At 33.8% G+C, this 18,743-nt stretch overlaps 1 protein-coding gene and 1 long non-coding RNA gene across 5 annotated transcripts; one reads left to right on the top strand and one right to left on the bottom strand.

The window, feature by feature from the left end:
• Positions 1 to 1,346: 1,346 nt before the first annotated feature.
• Positions 1,347 to 4,864, top strand: LOC113732449 (putative disease resistance protein At3g14460). Of its 3 annotated transcripts, XM_027258211.2 has the most exons (3): positions 1,347 to 3,416; positions 3,565 to 3,802; positions 4,759 to 4,864. In XM_027258211.2, the coding sequence occupies exon 1, from the start codon at positions 1,590 to 1,592 to the stop codon at positions 3,357 to 3,359; it is 1,770 nt and encodes a 589-aa protein (XP_027114012.2). In that variant the 5' UTR covers positions 1,347 to 1,589; the 3' UTR covers positions 3,360 to 3,416; positions 3,565 to 3,802; positions 4,759 to 4,864. The 3 variants fall into 3 exon arrangements, with proteins under 3 accessions (XP_027114012.2, XP_071936531.1, XP_027114009.2); XM_072080430.1 differs by having other exon boundaries at positions 3,569 to 4,852; XM_027258208.2 differs by having other exon boundaries at positions 3,565 to 4,852.
• Positions 4,865 to 8,322: 3,458 nt separating this feature from the next.
• LOC140036994 (uncharacterized) lies at positions 8,323 to 14,356 on the bottom strand. Of its 2 annotated transcripts, none has more exons than XR_011840741.1 (2): positions 13,572 to 14,356; positions 8,323 to 12,441 (listed from the first exon to the last, which is right to left on the bottom strand). It is a non-coding gene; the product is annotated as an uncharacterized lncRNA (long non-coding RNA). The 2 variants fall into 2 exon arrangements; XR_011840740.1 differs by having other exon boundaries at positions 8,323 to 12,438.
• Between the last annotated feature and the right edge of the window lie 4,387 nt (positions 14,357 to 18,743).

Below are 18,743 nucleotides of genomic sequence, written 5' to 3'. Positions count from 1 at the left end.
CAGCTCTCATTTTTGGCCGAAGCAGCCCTGTATCTGCATCAAGAAAGTTAGCTTCATGCGGTCCTTCACTCACAATAAACCACAGTTCAATATCAATAGATTGCAAAAAGATAATCATTCGTTCTTTCCAGCTAACATAGTTAGAGCCACTGAACATGGGAGGCCTAGTAACAGATTGCCCCTCAACAAACATAGCATGACTGGTTGTCATCTTTACTCCAAGCCGTTAGAGCTTAATCTCAAGGAGACCAAGCTCTGATACCAATTGTTAGTCCCACAGACAACCAAGAGGGGGGGTGAATTGGTTTGATTAAAATCTTAACCAAGTTTATGCACTTTTTCGTTAATGAAAATTTACCTTCCTTTTTAGTAATGATCAACCAAGTAGATTAGAAGACAATAGCAATATTGATCGGAGAAGCAAGTATAGATAAGCAATGAAGATTTTATTAAACAGAAATGTAAAATGGAGAAACAAACCAAGTGTCTACCAAGCTTTACCCAAACTTGAAGACCAAACACAAGGAAGAGCAACTTCTCTTTGATGAAAGTCGATCAACTAGATGTACAATGGAGGGAGCACTTCCTCCTTGCCCTAAGCCTCACTTAGTCAAGCCAAGAAGTTTTACAATCACTCAGAAAACCCTCAACAGAGCTACACTAAAGATCCTTTCACTCACAAAAGAAAAGCTCAACAGAAATTCACACCACTTTAAAACAAATCTGCTTTGGAGACTATTTTCTAGCTAAAATATCTCACTAGATCTTGTAAACAAAGTGTGCAAAAGTCTCTACTTCGTTCAGACCAGTTTGATTTTAAAGGGAACCAGAAATGGGCTTCATCAATGCTTCCAACGGATAGAAGGCAGCTGAAGAGTCAACTAGCCGTTGGGGCTGTCGGACGTCCGACGATCAAATCATCGTCCGAACCAATCGTCCGATGGCATCCAAGTTGACGTTCGGACGTCCGATGCGTCTTGATCGTCCGACACCGCAGCGTCCGATCGTAGGCAGAGAGTTGGAAAGTTAGCTTGGAATTTTTCGGACGTCCGATGCGGTTGATGAGCGTCCGATGGCAAGCGTCCGATCCTTCCGGACGTCCGATGCTTCCTCACGAGCGTCCGACAGAGCTTCCTTCTTGATGCTCTTTATCCTTTCGGACGTCCGACAGATTCCTTTCGGCCGTCCGACGTGAGTATCCTGTTTTTGCTTCTTCTTTTGGTTGAAATGCATTTCATGACCTATTCATACCTGATTCTTTGATATGTAAAGACACTTATAATCGAAGAAGGTTAGATACATTTCAAAATACTTTGTGATCATCAAAACCAAGAATAACATTAAGGGTTCTGTCTTTGTACAATAGAAGTATAATTAAGTTGCCATACTCAATCAGTGGTTTGAAGCGACTACGAATCATAGATCTGTCTCATACACACATAGAAAAGTTACCGGATTGGATATGTACCCTATACAATCTACAAACATTGTTGTTGTCATATTACAAGAACCTTGAAGAGTTGCCCAAAGATCTGGGGAAGTTAATTAATTTGTATTACCTAGATGTTAGTGGAGCTCCGCTCAAGAAAATGCCAATACAAATGGGTAGATTGACAAACCTTCAAGTTTTGACTACTTTTGTGGTAGGCAAGGACTGTGGTTCAGCAATCAAGGAGCTGGGCAAGCTTCCTATGCTTGGCGGTAAGTTACTCCTTTATGGGTTGGAAAATGTTTCTGGAGGGAGAGAAGCATCAATGGCAAACATGAAGGGAAAGAAACACCTTAAAAATTTAACTCTAGAGTGGAAAGGTGATATTAATGATTCACAAGTTGCGAGAGATGTGCTTGAGAGTCTAGAGCCTCATTCAAGTATAAATCATTTGAAAATCAATGGATATCATGGGACAAGATTTCCTAAATGGCTGGAAACCCCTTCATTTTGCAGTATAGAGTCCTTAAGTCTGTCCAACTGTGCATATTGCTTTCACTTGCCTGCACTTGGGCAGATTCAGTCCTTGAAATCCCTTGAAATTGTTGGAATGAGTAATATATCAGCCTTTACTGAAGACATGTATTTTGGTAACAATTGTGAAATCGAACCTTTTCCATCTCTCCAAAAATTCAAAATTGAGAATATGCAAGAGTTGGAGAGATGGGATATTCCAGAATGTGAAGTTTTTTGTAGTCTTGAAAAGCTCTATTTAATCGATTGCCCCAAACTCAATGCAAAATTGCCCAAACAACTTTTGTCACTACGAAAACTTGAGATTTCTGGATGCAACAATCTTGTGCTCTCTAATGGTCGGTTGAGTATCTTTGACAGTGACATTCAACAACTCTCATCTCTTTGTAAATTAAAGATTTCACGCATGGAGCATTTGAAAGAGTTGTCCCCAGAACTGAACAAGTTAGACTGCCTTGAGAGGTTGGAAATTAGTGATTGTGGGTCTCTCATATCGTTTCCCTTGGGTAACCTACCTACCTCACTGAAAAAACTTGTATGCAATGGTTGTGGCGGTTTTGAATCAGAAAGCACAAGTTACCAACCTGTTTCCCTCCTTGAGGAGTTGAAATGCAAGAATTGCAACTCTCTCAAAGTTGTCTCGCTTGGCTTGTTCCCTACGCTAAAAGATGTTCAGATTAAAGACTGCAAGCGTATGGAGGTGCTCTCAGTTCCTCCATGCAGGATTGGGAATGGAAGTAGTACTCTAACTTCTCTGCAATGCTTAAAGATCTGGGACTGTGATAATCTAATATCTTTTCCAGAGGAAGGATTGCCAGCCCCTAATCTAAGGCAGATAGAAATCGTCAATTGCGAGAAGCTCAAGTTCCTGCCGGCAAGGATGGAATCACTTCTTCCATCTCTTCGGAAACTTGATCTATGCAATTGTCCAGAAATTGAGTGCTTTCCAAAAGGTGGTTTGCCTACCAGCCTACAATCCCTTTATATCCTCAACTGCAAAAAGCTCCTGACAAGCCCAAAAACGTGGGATTTGCTGAGACTCCCCTCTCTTAGAGGCTTACGGATTGATGTTAATGATGAAGCAGTGGAGTCTTTTCCAAATGAGGACTGGTTGCTGCCTTGCACGCTTGAATATCTTGATCTCAGGGGATGTCAGAATCTGAAAATGCTAAACTATTCGGGTCTTCAACACCTCACCTCTCTACAAAGGCTACGAATCACTTGGTGCAGACTACTCCAGTCATTGCCAGAAGAGGGACTGCCCACCTCCCTAACCAAACTAGAAATCAGAGACTCTCCGCTGCTGAAACCAAGATTAGAATGGGAGAAAGGACAAGACTGGCCCAAGGTTGCCCATATCCCCTGCATAATAGTCGATGAAGAATTAATCCCGTAACGGAGACGCTGGCCGTGTCAGGGCTCCTCCATGATCATCCATATTGAGTAATTTAAGGTACTTTTTTTTTTCATTTTTCAAGATTTTTTTATTCCCCAGAACACTATGAGGCCTCAAAAGCCAAAAGACAGCTAATATTGCATCTTTTGTCATGATTGCAATACGAATCCTATTTTGTTATACTATGATGTGTCTTCCACTCTAGGCAGTATACCACTCTTGGAATTCTATGGACCAGTCACTGTTCTCAGCTTCAGCCATTTCAGGAAGAGAGGCTACTTACCTCCCAAGAAATCAAAAACACTCTATTGCTGACACCACATTTAGAATGGAGGAAAGAGAATATAGGCTGAAGGTAGTTCATATTTTGTAAATGTTAGTGTTGAACTCATTCCATGATAAACATACTCGTCCTCCAAAATGTTGTCCTCCAGTAACTAAAGGTAAATTCCCTCTGCCCCCAAAATGTTTCAGTGATTTGCAAGTGGGAATGCTTTATATCCTTGATGGATAACTGCACTTAAATTATTTGGTGCATACATTACGGATAACTTTGAATTACAGGTTTTACCGCACATTTGTCAAATATTGGATTAGTACATCATTCCTTGTTTGAGGCAAAAGAGCAATGCTAATGCTAGTTATTTATCATACCTAGAAAGTGTTTTTTTTTTTCCTTTTTGGGTTTGAGACAATGCTTACATATTCCTTAAACTGTTCAACATGTACTGCATTCCACATAACATTTTATGCAATGTTTTGTATGTTATAATGGTCAATGTGGATCTAGCTGGATCTTCATTCAATTCACAATTTGATAAGAAGCACAAAGAAAAGTTAATTGAAACGCAAGTATTCATAGCCTTCACAGTTGTGCTAAAAAGACTTAGTGATATCAATTCTTCATTCCTTTTCTATCATGTTTAAATTCTCTAGGCCAATCAAGAAAGTCACCATGGTATTCTGTCCAAGCTTTTAACACCAGAGTAAACTCAATGTTGGGGATACATGCGTGCTTGTTGAATGGGGTTATAAATAACTAGAAACATCAAATTTGTGGTGTTAATCGTTCCATAAATTATAGTATGCACTGTGCTTGACTGTTTAGATTTGTCAAATTTGTGGATGCAAATTAATGATGTCTGCTTCTCAAAGGGGTACAAAACACAGTACTTCAATTTCAAATATCTGTGCTTGAGTTATTATTCGTTCCATAAATTACAGTATGCACTGCACTTGAATACTTAGATTTGTCAAATTTCTGGATGCAAACTAATGATATCTGCTCCTCAAAGGTACAATACACAGTACTTCCTTCAATTGCTTTGTAAAAGTTTCCAGTTTACATGTCAGTGTTCTAGGATTGAAGTACTCTCATGATCATTTAACTTTCTTGCAGAAGTAACCCAAAAGGATCCATGGCTGCACAGAGCTCCAGTTTGCTATCAGAGAAGGGCTCCTCCCCCTTTCCTGATTTCTCTCTGAATCTGAAGATACACTTGAACGTACACACTCTTGATTTCACTTTTTTTTTTTGGGAATGATATCATTCACTTCAAATGCTTTAAATCCTGCAAGCAAATCACACATCGAATCCCCTGATCATATACTAACAACTTTCTACCATTGAGCATAGGCTATTTTTCAAAGTTGATCTGTATACCTCCAGAATGTGGTGTTCCAAAGTTTTGACCACTTATTCAAACTTCATAACATACAGCCGCATATTTTTTAAATAATAATCAGGTGAACTCAAGGTTTTTATGCTTTCTGAAATACGATTAAAAGTGACAAACCACTAAATACTTATTCCTCCTGTTTTAAACTATTAGCCTTTCTTCTGAATATTTTAGTTAAACATTTCTGTTAAATTGACAATTTTCTTTTTCTGGCTAAGGTGCTGGATTACTTTAAACATCTTCAGCTACTTCAGTTATTGAAACAGAAAATATACCTGTTAAGAAACCATCACTTACAAATAACGCACAAGCTGAAATGCAGTCATCCTTGGGTGTTTTCCAAGACAATGTAAATCCACCAGGATGCTATTCTGATTCTAGAGTCCAAACAGTTCGTTTTAAATGTCATGCAGGCTTGGTTGATCTCTGTTTGTTGGGAAGTTGATAGCAGTTTTATTGTTATATTCATCCAGTACTAGGAACATTACAAGTACTGGAAAAAAGAAATTATAAATAATAAGAAAGGATAGCTATTGAAGTGGTATCTTGCATTTCATTGATAGGATGGTTGATCTCTTTGATTTGACCTCGCATTTTTGTAATTGTTATTCTTATACCCTTTGTAGAGTGGTGAATATTGCAACAATTTTCTGCACTGAAGGGCTCCTCTGGAATGCGGAACTGGCAAAAATGTTGCATTTCATGATTTTTAACTGAATTGGGAGTATTGTAGCGGAATGTATTTCTTCTATTCCAGTAGGATGAACTCCCAAGGAATTGAAGGTGCTGCCTGGATGCAAACAATCCATGCCTAGATAACATGGCTGTGTCCTGTAACTGACTACAACATTTTGTTTGCAAGGTCAGGGACACCGGTGAAGATTCACTTCCAATATATTGGTTGCTGCGGGAAACTGTTAGGAATCTTTAGTTCTTGATATGGTGCTGCATAAATGTTCATAAACTCTCAAGACTGCAAGTGGTTTCAGAATCTCAATTATCTTGAGCCCATGCACCGATGAACATATCTCATATATTTAAGATATTTTCATTTGCTCTTTCGCTTTAGAAAATTAAATTGAGGTAATGGGATTTTGAACTTTTAATGGACCCCTACCAACTGAATCCAGTTTGTGACACTTTAACATTTTTGTGCAGTCAAATTTTAGATACGTCCGTGTTTATACTTTTATCTATGCATATGTACACACACACACATTAAGTATCTACAATGTGTAGGAAAAAATTGCAATTTCCTTGCAAGTGCATAATTCTCTTCTTTCTTTTCGGAAAACATGAAGATCAATTAGAAAACGATGTCAAAACCCCTTCTCCTTCTTTCAATTAGAGACCATTGAGGTTATAATGAGTCAAATTTTGTAGTATACCAACCCTTTGATTTCTACCTAAAACATTGTTAATTAAAAGTTTTTGGATATTCATAGTGATGGTATTTTTGGGCATTTATAAAGCAAAGATTTTCACCAATTAAGATTAAAATGTTCTCATTGGAGCCAGTTTTATAAGTTTTTCAAACCAAAAATGTCAAAATTTTATTTAAAAAAATACTGAAATTTTACTAGGTGAGAAGAGAAGGCAATGAAAAATGACTTTAAAACGTACTAAATGGAAAAATGCAATTTTGGCCCACCATGTTTCTTTTGGTCGCCAAAGTTTCGCGTTTAATTAAGCAAATTAATACTAGCTGATCGTCAAAATTAAATTGACATTGATCAAAGTTTTAGCTTTCCATTTTTTTTCACAAACATTTGGTGTTTAGATCAATATAATTCCATTGGATTCAAATAGTTATAATTTTTTGCTATACCTATGTATCAAATAATTATAGAAATGTAGATTGAATTAATTATATGCAAGATATATTCTAGGATCACTAGAAAACCAAAATGTTAAAATGCTAATTAGATATAATTTTGATCAGATATGATCTTCTAAGCAAAATCAAAACAATGAGTTTTATTTGATAATAAATGCTTATCACACCAATTATATCCAAAATAAAAAATTTTTAGGAATCACAATTAAACAAATCAAATTAACTAACTAATTTGAATTTCTCCCTTGATAGTGTTATATTTTGTTGTATATGTAAATTTAAGTTGTGAAAATACATCTCTAAATGAATAATATATCAGTGAAAATAATTTTATGGAAAATCATATACTAAGCATCATACAATTTTAGCGAAAAAACAAACTAAAGGATAAGCCACTTTTTTTATTTTAGGGATTCCCATGTTTGTGTCTTTTGCTTAATGATGTCATGATTTAGAGTCACTTTTTGTAGGTGAACTCTAATTTTATTAGCCTAAAAGCCTCCTTGATAAATTAGTTGCAAAGTGATAATACACATATAACATATAAAAGATGTTGGAAATAGTATAGGCTAGTTATAATTGTACTATGATTTTACTCTAACTGCTACTACGCAAATTCTTATAGGATTACTAGTAAACATAAGTTTCAAATGGTTATAATTAGTATGTGATTGCAATAAATGGTGAGGTTAAGTTTAACATAGCTGTACAAATGTAAAAGTCTTCTGGACAAAATTTTCTTTTTGAATTATTTTCTTTGATGTTTTAAATAAAAGATAACGTTCCAATGATAAAGCTTTAAAGTATATCATCCAATGTCCATGTACATTCTAACTTTATTCAGTAAATCAAACAATTTTTCTTTAAAAAATCCATTCTCTTTGAAAGTTAATTAATTGCCTATTTGCAATACAAAATATTTAGTGGGCGATCAACTTGATTTATAAATACAACATATTGCTTATTTTTTTAAGGGATATTTAATTACCATAATAAGTGAAAATATGACAAAACTTATGACCAATTAATTAGGTACATGGTAGAATAAAACATACATCTGTTGCACCATAATTGAGAGAATGTACAAAAATAAATTCCAATTACGCAAAACAAACCAGCATGAGAGACCAGTGCTGGCATGATACATAAATAAAAGAAAAAAAAAGAAAAAAATTAATTAGCTTTTAAATGTTTCGAAATATTAGAGTTCTTAGTTTAAAACATCTAAATAAGTTACATTTAATTTGCATATTAACTATTATTAGTTGAAATTTAGGGGACTATATATTATAGAGCAAAAATACAAATACAAAATTTTTTATCAACGTCAACTGGATTTTGTCACACCTCAAATCCGAATCCCTAGACCAAATTTGCAACATGGCATGCCTTAGTCAAGAGGCCTTAGTCCCATGAATACAAGACATCATGGTCATAACATATAAAATTTCACTAAAATTAAAACTTACAATCACCAAATAAATACATATTATATTCAAACCAATACATTTGCTAATACCCTTACTCTATACTCCTAGAATGAAAACTTCTATCTATCTATCTTTCTCTTATCTTCTAAAAGTACATGATTCTGCTTTCTTGATCTACGAGAAAAAATAAAGAAAATGTGGGTTGAGCAATGTATATATGCCCAGTAGATAGTATTTACTCTCTTATCGAATTAATAGCTATATACATATTATATATATTTGTAAATTCAGTCACACAGTACAACATACACACCCCAAATAAAAACATTTGGCAACTTTCCATATATTACATATACATATTTCATTGAGAGTGAGTGGCATACACATAAGTGGACCCTGTTTGATATAGCACTTAGTCTCCCAGGTTCTAGAGGTGGTCCCTGCTGAATGTAGCATGGAAATACATAACATGATATAATCATATTCAAAGAATCTTGCAAACCAAAAAACATGTCAATCATGTCATCTCATTTCATAAAGAATAGCTTCTAAATAAGTACATGCAATATCCAACTTCTAAGTACTCAATCTGGAAATCGATAGCCCTCTAAGAGGACGATCAAGAGATTTTATGAATTAACCCTTGGCCATATAACATAAAATAAATCAATTGGTCAAGCACAATGGCTACCATGACTATCAATCTGCCGAACATAATGGCTGTCATGACCATACATATTAGGATTATTGTCCCTACTATCCATTTCATGACTGTTTAGAGCGTTTAGTAATACTAGGAGGGGATCACCGCGCATTTGCGCGGTGGACAGTTCTAAAATTTACATGCCCAGTTATGCCCTCTTTACAAAATGCCTGTAACACAACCAAGGATAAAAAAATGCACAATGTGAAATTTTATTCTTACCTAATTATTGCCCTCTAAAGATAAATTTTCCATGGAAAAATATATTATTGCAATTGTAAAAGATTTTAAACTATAAAAAGTTGCATTTACAATTTGTCTAACAAAACTTTGACACTTGTCCACAGTCAAGGAATTCATAATAAATAGATAAAAAATTAAAATTAGTCTTGTAGAATCTCGAAACATGAACTTGTACTTCCATGATTTCGATAAATACATATTTTAACTTAACAAAAAATAACAACTTTCTGTCATTCGTACTCGTTCTAGAAGTGAATGAGCAACTTTTGAAAGAAATTGTTGAGAACCTGCCATGTATTATAACAAGAAAGAAAGTAAGATATAATCCATCGAAATTAGTTTACTGCTGTATAACCAAGTTAAAAATAAATCAAGAGACTTGAATGATGCCAATAATGACAGGACAAATTCAACAAACATCTGCACTTTTGGTTACTAATAGTCTCATACAAAATCTGTTACCACTTCTATTTTTCAACCCATTTCATAAGCAAGAAACTTTTCTCTTTTTTTTTTGGGTACTTTTTTTTGGGTACAGTAGTTGTCAAAATCCAGAAATGAAAAGATTCTTACGAGTAAGCTAAAGTGTCTTGCTTCGTAACTTGAGTTCTTACCAAAGTGAAAGTATTAGATGTGCTAGATCCCTGGAGATGGTATGCAATTAAACTTTTTTACAACTTGATCATGAAGCTGCGCAATTTACACAAAATGCCAATGAAAGATAAGGTCAAAAAGGAAATAAAATGGTCATGCTATCAAATAGGCCAGGAAGATCCTAAAACGTAAAAATGAAGCAGAAACTTCTCCAAAGAGGATGTCTTTATATTCTAATAACATACTCCAACCCAAAAGCCAAAATACATGCAACTCTAAATAAGGTCATGTAATTCGGCTTTTATTCCCAATAAAGTTCATATTACTCCAGCATCAAGAATCTATAAAATTTTCAGGTGTAAAGAAAAACAGTGAAGACAATATTCACAAGTGTAAAGAAAAACAATAAAGGTAATATTCATCTAAAAAATTGGTCTTCAATCATATTTCGGGGTTGCTCCTATTCAATATTTTCAGGGTTTACGTGGATGGTTGAGTCTTTTGCAACAACTTGTTTAATCAAACTTTTGATAAATGTTCTATTCCCATGGAAAGAAAACACAAGTACATGTGACCATTAATGAAAACCACTTGAAGAAAGAAAATGAAAAACACAGCCATCTCTCCAAGTCCAACATAATCTACTAAAAAATATATATTGAAAAAGTCAGCTAAATCTTTTTAAGAGATAGATAAAAAAAAGACAAGAAAAGAAAACCATGACTTGCATTCCATATAGTGATTGAGAAGTTTAGAAAATTTTTTAGGGAAACAAACACAAAGACATAACATGCTTTTTTTTGTGAGGAAAAAACCACTACAGGATATACCTTAATAATAACATATTCATATAAACATATGGAAACACATCTATTCCAAACATAATCCATTTCAAGAGAAATCCTTGAAAGGAAGTTAAAACAACTCTCCATATAATGCTGGAGGAACATTAGCCTTAAAAAAAATCAAGTGCGGACATTATTACAGGAAGTAAGCAATAAATCCTCTTGTTTATGTTTAATTTAAAAGAATATAATTTAGACCTCACATTATTAAGGGAGAATTTGTAAGTTGTATCATTATTTTGCTTGTCCTACGACTTACAGGTCTCAGAGGCAAACCCTTGTTGCTAAGAGCACATGACGTTGACTTGGAACTTTGAAGCTTAGGATGGTTAAATCTACAATTAGCTTTGTATTTATAGTCTCCAGTTTTCAAAAAGTAACTACAGTCAGGTTGACCAGATCGCTGAGGATATTCATCAACTGGCATTTGTTGTTGGTGTGGTGCATAGAAATTGGTCTCAGATACTGGGTTGGTCATTGCAAATGCTAGCCTTAATCAGTGGAAAGGAAACAATCGTGCAAAGAAGACCATTACACAAGTTTCAGTGAGTCAAGAACACCAACTTTCAAGAAAAAAAATGTTGATACATCTGTTATTTACTACACAAGAATAATGGTACCAGATAGGTAAAACTAAATGTAATAACTTTAGAGCTTCATAGGCAGTAACAATCATCTAGCAGCTTATATTTACACTGGAAATACTTCATGCAATAATTAACTCCTTCACTTTACCAACTAATTTCACATGCATAATTAAAGTCATGAATCTATTCACTGTTTTCTCTCTGTTTTATGTATTTATTTATTTATGGTTGGTTGCATGTACATAATTTGAGGTTTCATAGTGTTTCAAACAAAAATCGAGATCTATTTCCTCTCTGCAAATTGAGCTCAATAATTTTCTCTTACCTCTCTCCACATTGATCTCTAATTGTTTGAAATGCTTCTGCAAACCCCTTTTATTTAAGGATGGATTTCTCTTTTCATGCCATGGGAACATTTTTTAAAAGAGATCATGATACATCAGGAGTAAATCCATTTTAAAACACTATTTCTCACTTATGCATATATACCATAAAAAAGGGAACAACAAAGCAGTTAAAGACGACTTTGTATGCAGTATGGGAATGAGAGCCTATTGTCAATTTTCAAAAGAGATACAGAGAACAACAATCATTGTTAACTTCAATTAACTTCAAAGTCATGAAAAAAAAAACACAGCCTCTGAAGATTTTCATCACAATAAAGGTGAGTAAAAAGATAGTCTGCTGTGGCACAAAAAGGTAAGAATTAGTTTCTTCATCTAAATTATAACTAAGAATTCACTTGTTCACTACACTATTACCCCATATGTTAAACCGTACACATTGACAAGCACAAATTGGAAACAGTGACAGATTTTCAAATGCATCAGTGACTTCTAGTGTATCAGATGAAATTCATATATTGTGTTCAACAAGCAAAGATAAAACCATCTGTCAGATACCGCCACAATTTGAACATCAGATAGACATTCAACACATGAATCTTACAATAAATGCCATCATGCAGACAAATGCAGTGTAAAATTGAGAAGTAATGTCAGAAACAAACTACCTGATACCCATTCCATTCGGCATTTGAAGGCACGCCTAGGGCCGGCAAAAATATTAATGATGCTGAAGAGCAAGGTGAGGCACTTGTCTAGGCAGCACCATGCAATTGAGAAGGTCCATCAGTAACGAAACCCGAAGTATGGTCATTTCCTGCTACAAAAATAGGATCAGGATTAGATGTACCCCAATAATAACGTATTCATACAAAGAAAAGAACCTTTAAAGTTGCTTAGAAATAAGAAGAATTCATAAAGAAAAAATGGTGATAACAGAAACAAGAGAAGAAATCTACTGAGAGAGTATAAAAGCAAGTCTCACCAACAAAAATCAAACAATAAAAATAATGTCACTGATGAAATTTCCCCAAAGGGAACAAAATACTGTATATATATATGGAAGCAAATTCAAGAGAAGTTTCTATGCATTATTTTCCAATTTTTCTTTTTTTCTAAAAATGTAAAATTGGATCCAACATCAAAGGTCAATACTGTGAAGCACAGGGATACTATATTCTAAACATATTTTTTCCAGGCAAAGATCAAGCCAAGTTTCTTTAATAATTTAAAAGAGGAAAGATGGTATCTTCATAGTAGATTACATGGATTTTGCTTTTGAAACTTCATTTACCTAATTTATATAACTACGTATCTCATGAATCATGAACCGGTGAAAACATCTTTAAGGAATTTAGTCATAATAATGATTTCACTTTGCACGTTTAGACCACAAAACCAAAAAAATCAACTATGAAATAAAATTTCATCATACAACTTCCCAAATCTTGACATTACCAAGAATACCGGGTACTTTAAATAATAGATTCATCATGTTCACCAACCAAGGAAAAAGAAGAAGATAGAGAAGAAAAAGATACTCATATCTAATTTACTTTGACAAACACAATAAAACCCAAAACACAAAACACTGGAAGAAATCTGCTCATTCTTCCAATCACTTTTACCTTTATCCTTTCTCTGACAAAAACCTCAATAAACAAAAATAGGCTAAATTAGGTGAGAGAAACTGTTTATAGAAAAAGACCATGGTTTATAGTATAAATAGTAGAACAGAAATAAATATTACCAGCTTTAACTACTTCTTAGAGACGTCAAGTTCAAGTTTTCATATTTCTTCCTGTAACAACAACTAATAATATACTCAGAAAAGTAACACCAAAAGAACAAAAAAAAGGGAAAAAAAACATTGTCCATCAAATCCTAATCGGGAGTGGAGGGGAAAAAATTAAATTAGAATGATACAACAAAACTTATGTTTTTCCTTACCAGTTGTTTTTCACGGGTGGCCATTTTTCCTCCTAGCTCCAGAACAATCCAAGAAAGACAAGAACAAAAAATGGAACAACAAAACACTAAGTAAATAGATATCTAAAAGCTAGCTAATCATCAATTATTAAAAGTTTTTCTTCTAATTAAAAATAAAAAAATCAATGATAAAATAGAAATGAAACGGAGACATTAATCATGGAAAGAAAGGGGAAGAAAAGCAACATATCTACATTCTAGAAATTCACATAAGATAGTGGAGATGAAATATTGACCTTCCCCTTCCTCATTGTTTCACAAAAGGACACGAAGGAGATGGGAAAAAAAAATTGGCTGCTTTTAGCCAAGAAAATAGAAATATTAGGAAAAATGTCAGAAAAACATAAAAAATTAGCCCTAACTACTTGAAGGATGGAGGAAGATGCAGAAGAACAAGAGGGAGAACCGAGAGTGGAAGGGAAGAAGATTGCCAGCCATTTTTTGTCTCAAGCCCATCGTCTATCAAATTCAAAGCACCCACTCCTTAGAAGAAGAAAAAAATCTAGACCCTCCAATTGAGATTGCAATCTCGTCCAAATACAATCAAATGCCAGAATTGAGGGGAGACCTCAGGGTCTCATGGAAAAAATGGAGTTTTTGTCTAGAGGACAAAATGGAGTTTTGTCTAGGAACCGGTCTTCAAGAGATCTTGACATTGATTGATGCTGCTAAGTTTTGAAAGATAGAAACAAAGAAGAAGAAAGAGAGGACGTTGTTTGGTTTATCTTATCGGGGGAAAGAAGAAGAAAAGCCCTCAAACAAATACACAAGAGGGAGGACAACCAAGTGCCATATCACCTCTGGCCAATTGCCAGCCGCCACGTAGATGGACGACCAAAGCTCGGACAACAGCCAAAATTCCACTTCTTCTCCTGGCGAAAGCACGCGACTCCCACGTGAATGACGACCACCCTCCAGCCAATAAAACACAGCCACATCAGCACAACAGCCACCATCTTAACAAACCCATTCGTGCTTTTACTATATAGGTAGATAAACTCATTTCACATATCACATGCATATTTTGTTGGAACAACAACAAAGAGAACACTATGAAATAGCTTAAAACTAACTAGAAAAAGGCTTCAAATCGTGATTACAAATCACTTTCCTTAAAGCTTTATTCATTCACTGTATAGTGCAAAAGATCAAGGATGAATATGCTCCAAGACAAAATGAAATTTGGCTACAAAACTCTACACTAAGCCATTACAACCCCCAAAGAACAAAGTGGAGCAGAATAGAAATTTTTCTAGAATTTGTCGATCATTTTGTCTGCAGCCAAAAGCCACAAATTGATCCATATAAATAGGAGTGTGCAAAATCGAAAAATTTCGATTTACCGACCGAATTCGAATTGAATTCGAAATTTTCGAATTCGGTAATTCAGAATTTGGCACTGGAATCGGAATTCCCGATTTCGAATTAAGCGAATTTGGTACGAATTCGGTAATGGAGTTTTTGAAATCGGAAATCAAAATCAAATTTTCGATATCAAATTTTGTTTTATAATATATATATTAATATACATTTATTTATATATATAATAATATTTTTTATTTCAATTTCGTTTTATAATATATAGATTAATATATATTTATATATAATAATATTTTTTATAATATATGTAATATAAAATTTATATTATATAACAATACATCTAATAAAAAAGAAAAAAAATGAAAAAAGGTTTCCGAATTCGGTGAATTCGGAATTTACCGAATTCCGAATTGAATTCAAAATCGAAATCGAAATCGGAATTGGTGAATTCGAAATCGAAATCGGTTGGTAATTCCTATTCCAAAATTCCAAAAAAATTCGAATTCTAACTTTCGAATTACCGAATTCAAATTCATTGCACACCCCTACATATAAATAAGATTTCATGTCCCCTAAACAGTTATTAACCGTTAGAAATATGTCTGGAGGTGTATCTTTTGATGGTTGAAACCTGAAAGGTAATGAAATGCAGAAAACTACTTCTAGAATTCTGTCTGGATTATCAATATTTGAAAATATTCTAGCAATCCCCAGTCATTTTCAACATATTGAAAATTTCTTTACAGATCACTGAAAAATTATGATAATCTAAGCATAAATAATGGTATCTTTCAATTGAACCTCCATCTTAGTGTTAATTAAAAATAACTTGTTAATACTAGGTAGACAAGCTTTGAATCAAGAGTATATGCAACAAGCCACATTCATTAAACACATAGATTCACTTCTTTTCAATTTGTTTATACAAGTAATACATTAGGTCTTGTATTCCTATTCTTTTATGAATGTGTTCAAAGTTAAGTCCTAAACTTTGTGGATGCCATCAATCTAGCATTCATATAGGCAAGCTCTTAATGCCCCCACCATTTGTATCATTTTACAAGACTTGTTAAGAACTTTAAGTTCAACCTTCCAATTTCACTTTAAGTTCAACCTTCCAATTTCAAGCGGGAACAATCACACACACTCCTTTTAGGATGTTTTGTAGTGTTCAAACAAACCACTATATCAATGTTCTTGTACTCATTGAATTCAAGGTTAGTTGTTATAACTAGCATTGAATCGAGGTTCCATTGTTAGTGATTCATGGATTGGACTTCAACCCCATCCCTTTAGATGTTTTAACCATCACTTCCTTTGTTAATCATTTGGTTAAAGAATCGACTAGGTTCTCTTTTGATCTTACAAAATCTATGGTTATCATACCATTTGTGATCAAATCTCTTACTAGAATATCTTAATGCAATGACGAGCGCGGGGTATGCATATAATAATTAAACTCAATCCACAATCAAGTTGTACATTTATAAAATCCTAAATATCGCACACATGATTTTCTGCAAGTTTACAGATTGAGATTGAATATAAGGTATTAAGGGTCGAACTCACAAGGAAGATTGTCAATTACTAACGGTTTTTTAACTCTTTTATTATTTACACTATCACAAGTGCAAGCAATTAACTTTACATTATAAATATGAAATAAAAGTAATACAAATAACTGTAGAAAAGCTTCTAGAGGTATGAAATTCCTAATTACTCTTACAAGTGAAACCACCGGTTAATTAAATGTTACTATTTTGGTTACTTATGACGTAATTTTCTAATGTATGTGAAACTTCTCTCGTAGTGAATCAACTATACTTGTAACTAAACCATACCTACTCTCGTGGTTATAAAATTAACTATAAGTTCATTTCTTCTATGAAATTATATGAAATAAATCACCAAAATCACATAGGTGCACCTCTACTTTCGTGAGTGTACTCTCTAGATTTATCACTTTTTGAACTAGTACTAAATTCGAATTCTCATTGCAAAATTAACATTTTAATATTATCACAATTAATGGCTGGTTAGTCATGATTAAATAAGCAAAAGTGATAAATACTTCCTCAAAATAATATCATCAAATAACTAAGTAAACATATCACAAATAAGATATAGAAAGTTCATCCATAACTCTAGGTTTAAACTTTAGCTAAACATAAAGAGAATGAAAGAAAAGACCATATTTGTATTATAGCTAAACATAAGATTCAAATACAAGAGTTAAAAAGTTGAAGAGATGGAACCCCTTAGCACATGTGAGCAACATCTTCTCCATCTTCAAACCTCAATCATCATCCTCGCTTAACTTGATACAAGATAGAATAAAACTATACTAACCTACTTAAGCTAATGAACTAAACTAATGAACTAAGAAAAACTAATGAAGACTACATTTTGGTAGTGTCTCTAGCCTTCCAAAGTATTTATAGAGGAATTCAAGCTACAAATGAGTTGTTTCTAGTTAGCAAAGTTGGCTCTTGAAACTCCAAAAAGTGGCTTCTTGAAGTTTCCACACTTTTTCTTATAGCTACAGCTGAAATTCTGAGTTGGGGAATAGTTGGAAAAGTTGTGTAAATACAAAACAAATTGATGTGCAAGTTGCAGCTGTAGAAGAGAAAACATGACCTCTGAAAATGCTGGCTTAGGTTGTGTATTTACCCCATGTTTTCCTCTTTTGCAGGTTTTTTTTTTATTTCTAGTCAGTCTTTAATTTTGCTCTATTTTTTTATCAATTTCAATAGATATTTTCTAAATGATAGAGGCTGAACTAGCTCTTGTGCATAACATGAAAGTTATAGATCTTTGAATTATTTTCCAATGCCTCAATAATCATCCAATTTGAAACTCTGTAGGCTGAGAAATGACAAAAATACCCTTGAATAGTCAGAACTCTTATTACAGCTTTTGACAACAGAAATAGCCGACTGTATTTCGACATTTTGATAAGGAAAACTCATGAACTGGATTATGATGTCATATATGAAATGTAGAGCTATGTGCTAGTTTCAAAATGACTCAAGAATCACCTAAATCCAATGTTTTTAACTCAATATATAGCAGAAATACCAATAGGTGTCAAAATTGGAAAGCTCCATTTCTTTAAAACTTGATTGGATTTCCTTTTTGCACGTCATATTCTCTTTAAATTACTTCAAATCATCCAATTATTTTCTCAACTCACTCTATTTAATGATTGAATTATTAAACCTACAAAAATTCAAAATTTTCACCATTAAAATCCAGAGAAATGCAATTTTCGACACTTAAACCACAAAATGTCAAACTTCACTAGAAACCTAATTCATTAGCTATAAAAATGACTAAAATATAACAAAACCAAACAATAAAACATATTTAAAGTAGTCAAAATACTCACTTATCAAATTTTCCCATATCTGAACTATTGTTTGTTCTCAAGCAATTAAGAATTACAAACCAACATTTGACAATTAAACATATGTGCACAATTCAAATTCATTTCCTCAAAACAAGGTAAATAACCATTATGTGTTTATCTCAATCCGCAGCTTTTGATGATTACAAAACAAATGGATGTTACTAATGTTCTCTCAATAGACTCTTTCAGAAATGGAGCAAAACAGGTTCAAAAATTAAGCACAAAGTATGCTGAAGCTGCTGTCGAACGCACAAGAAGACTAGATTGGACGTCCGATAACCTTTGCGCAACTTCGGACGCATTAAGAACTTCACCCTCGGACATCCGAAGATATTGAGTCATTCCCTCTAATCTCACTGATCTCGATTGGACGCACATCATCAGAGCACCGGACGTTCGACAAG

This window comes from Coffea arabica, chromosome 2e (assembly GCF_036785885.1).
Source record: "Coffea arabica cultivar ET-39 chromosome 2e, Coffea Arabica ET-39 HiFi, whole genome shotgun sequence".
Taxonomy (NCBI): domain Eukaryota; kingdom Viridiplantae; phylum Streptophyta; class Magnoliopsida; order Gentianales; family Rubiaceae; genus Coffea; species Coffea arabica.
The sequence above is the reverse complement of the archived record's forward strand: the minus strand, read 5'-3'. Positions and strand labels throughout refer to the sequence as shown.

Bases quoted from the DNA above. Each gene is read 5' to 3' on its own strand.
- LOC113732449 (XM_027258211.2), top strand. From the start codon at position 1,590: ATGCCAATACAAATGGGTAGATTGACAAACCTTCAAGTTTTGACTACT.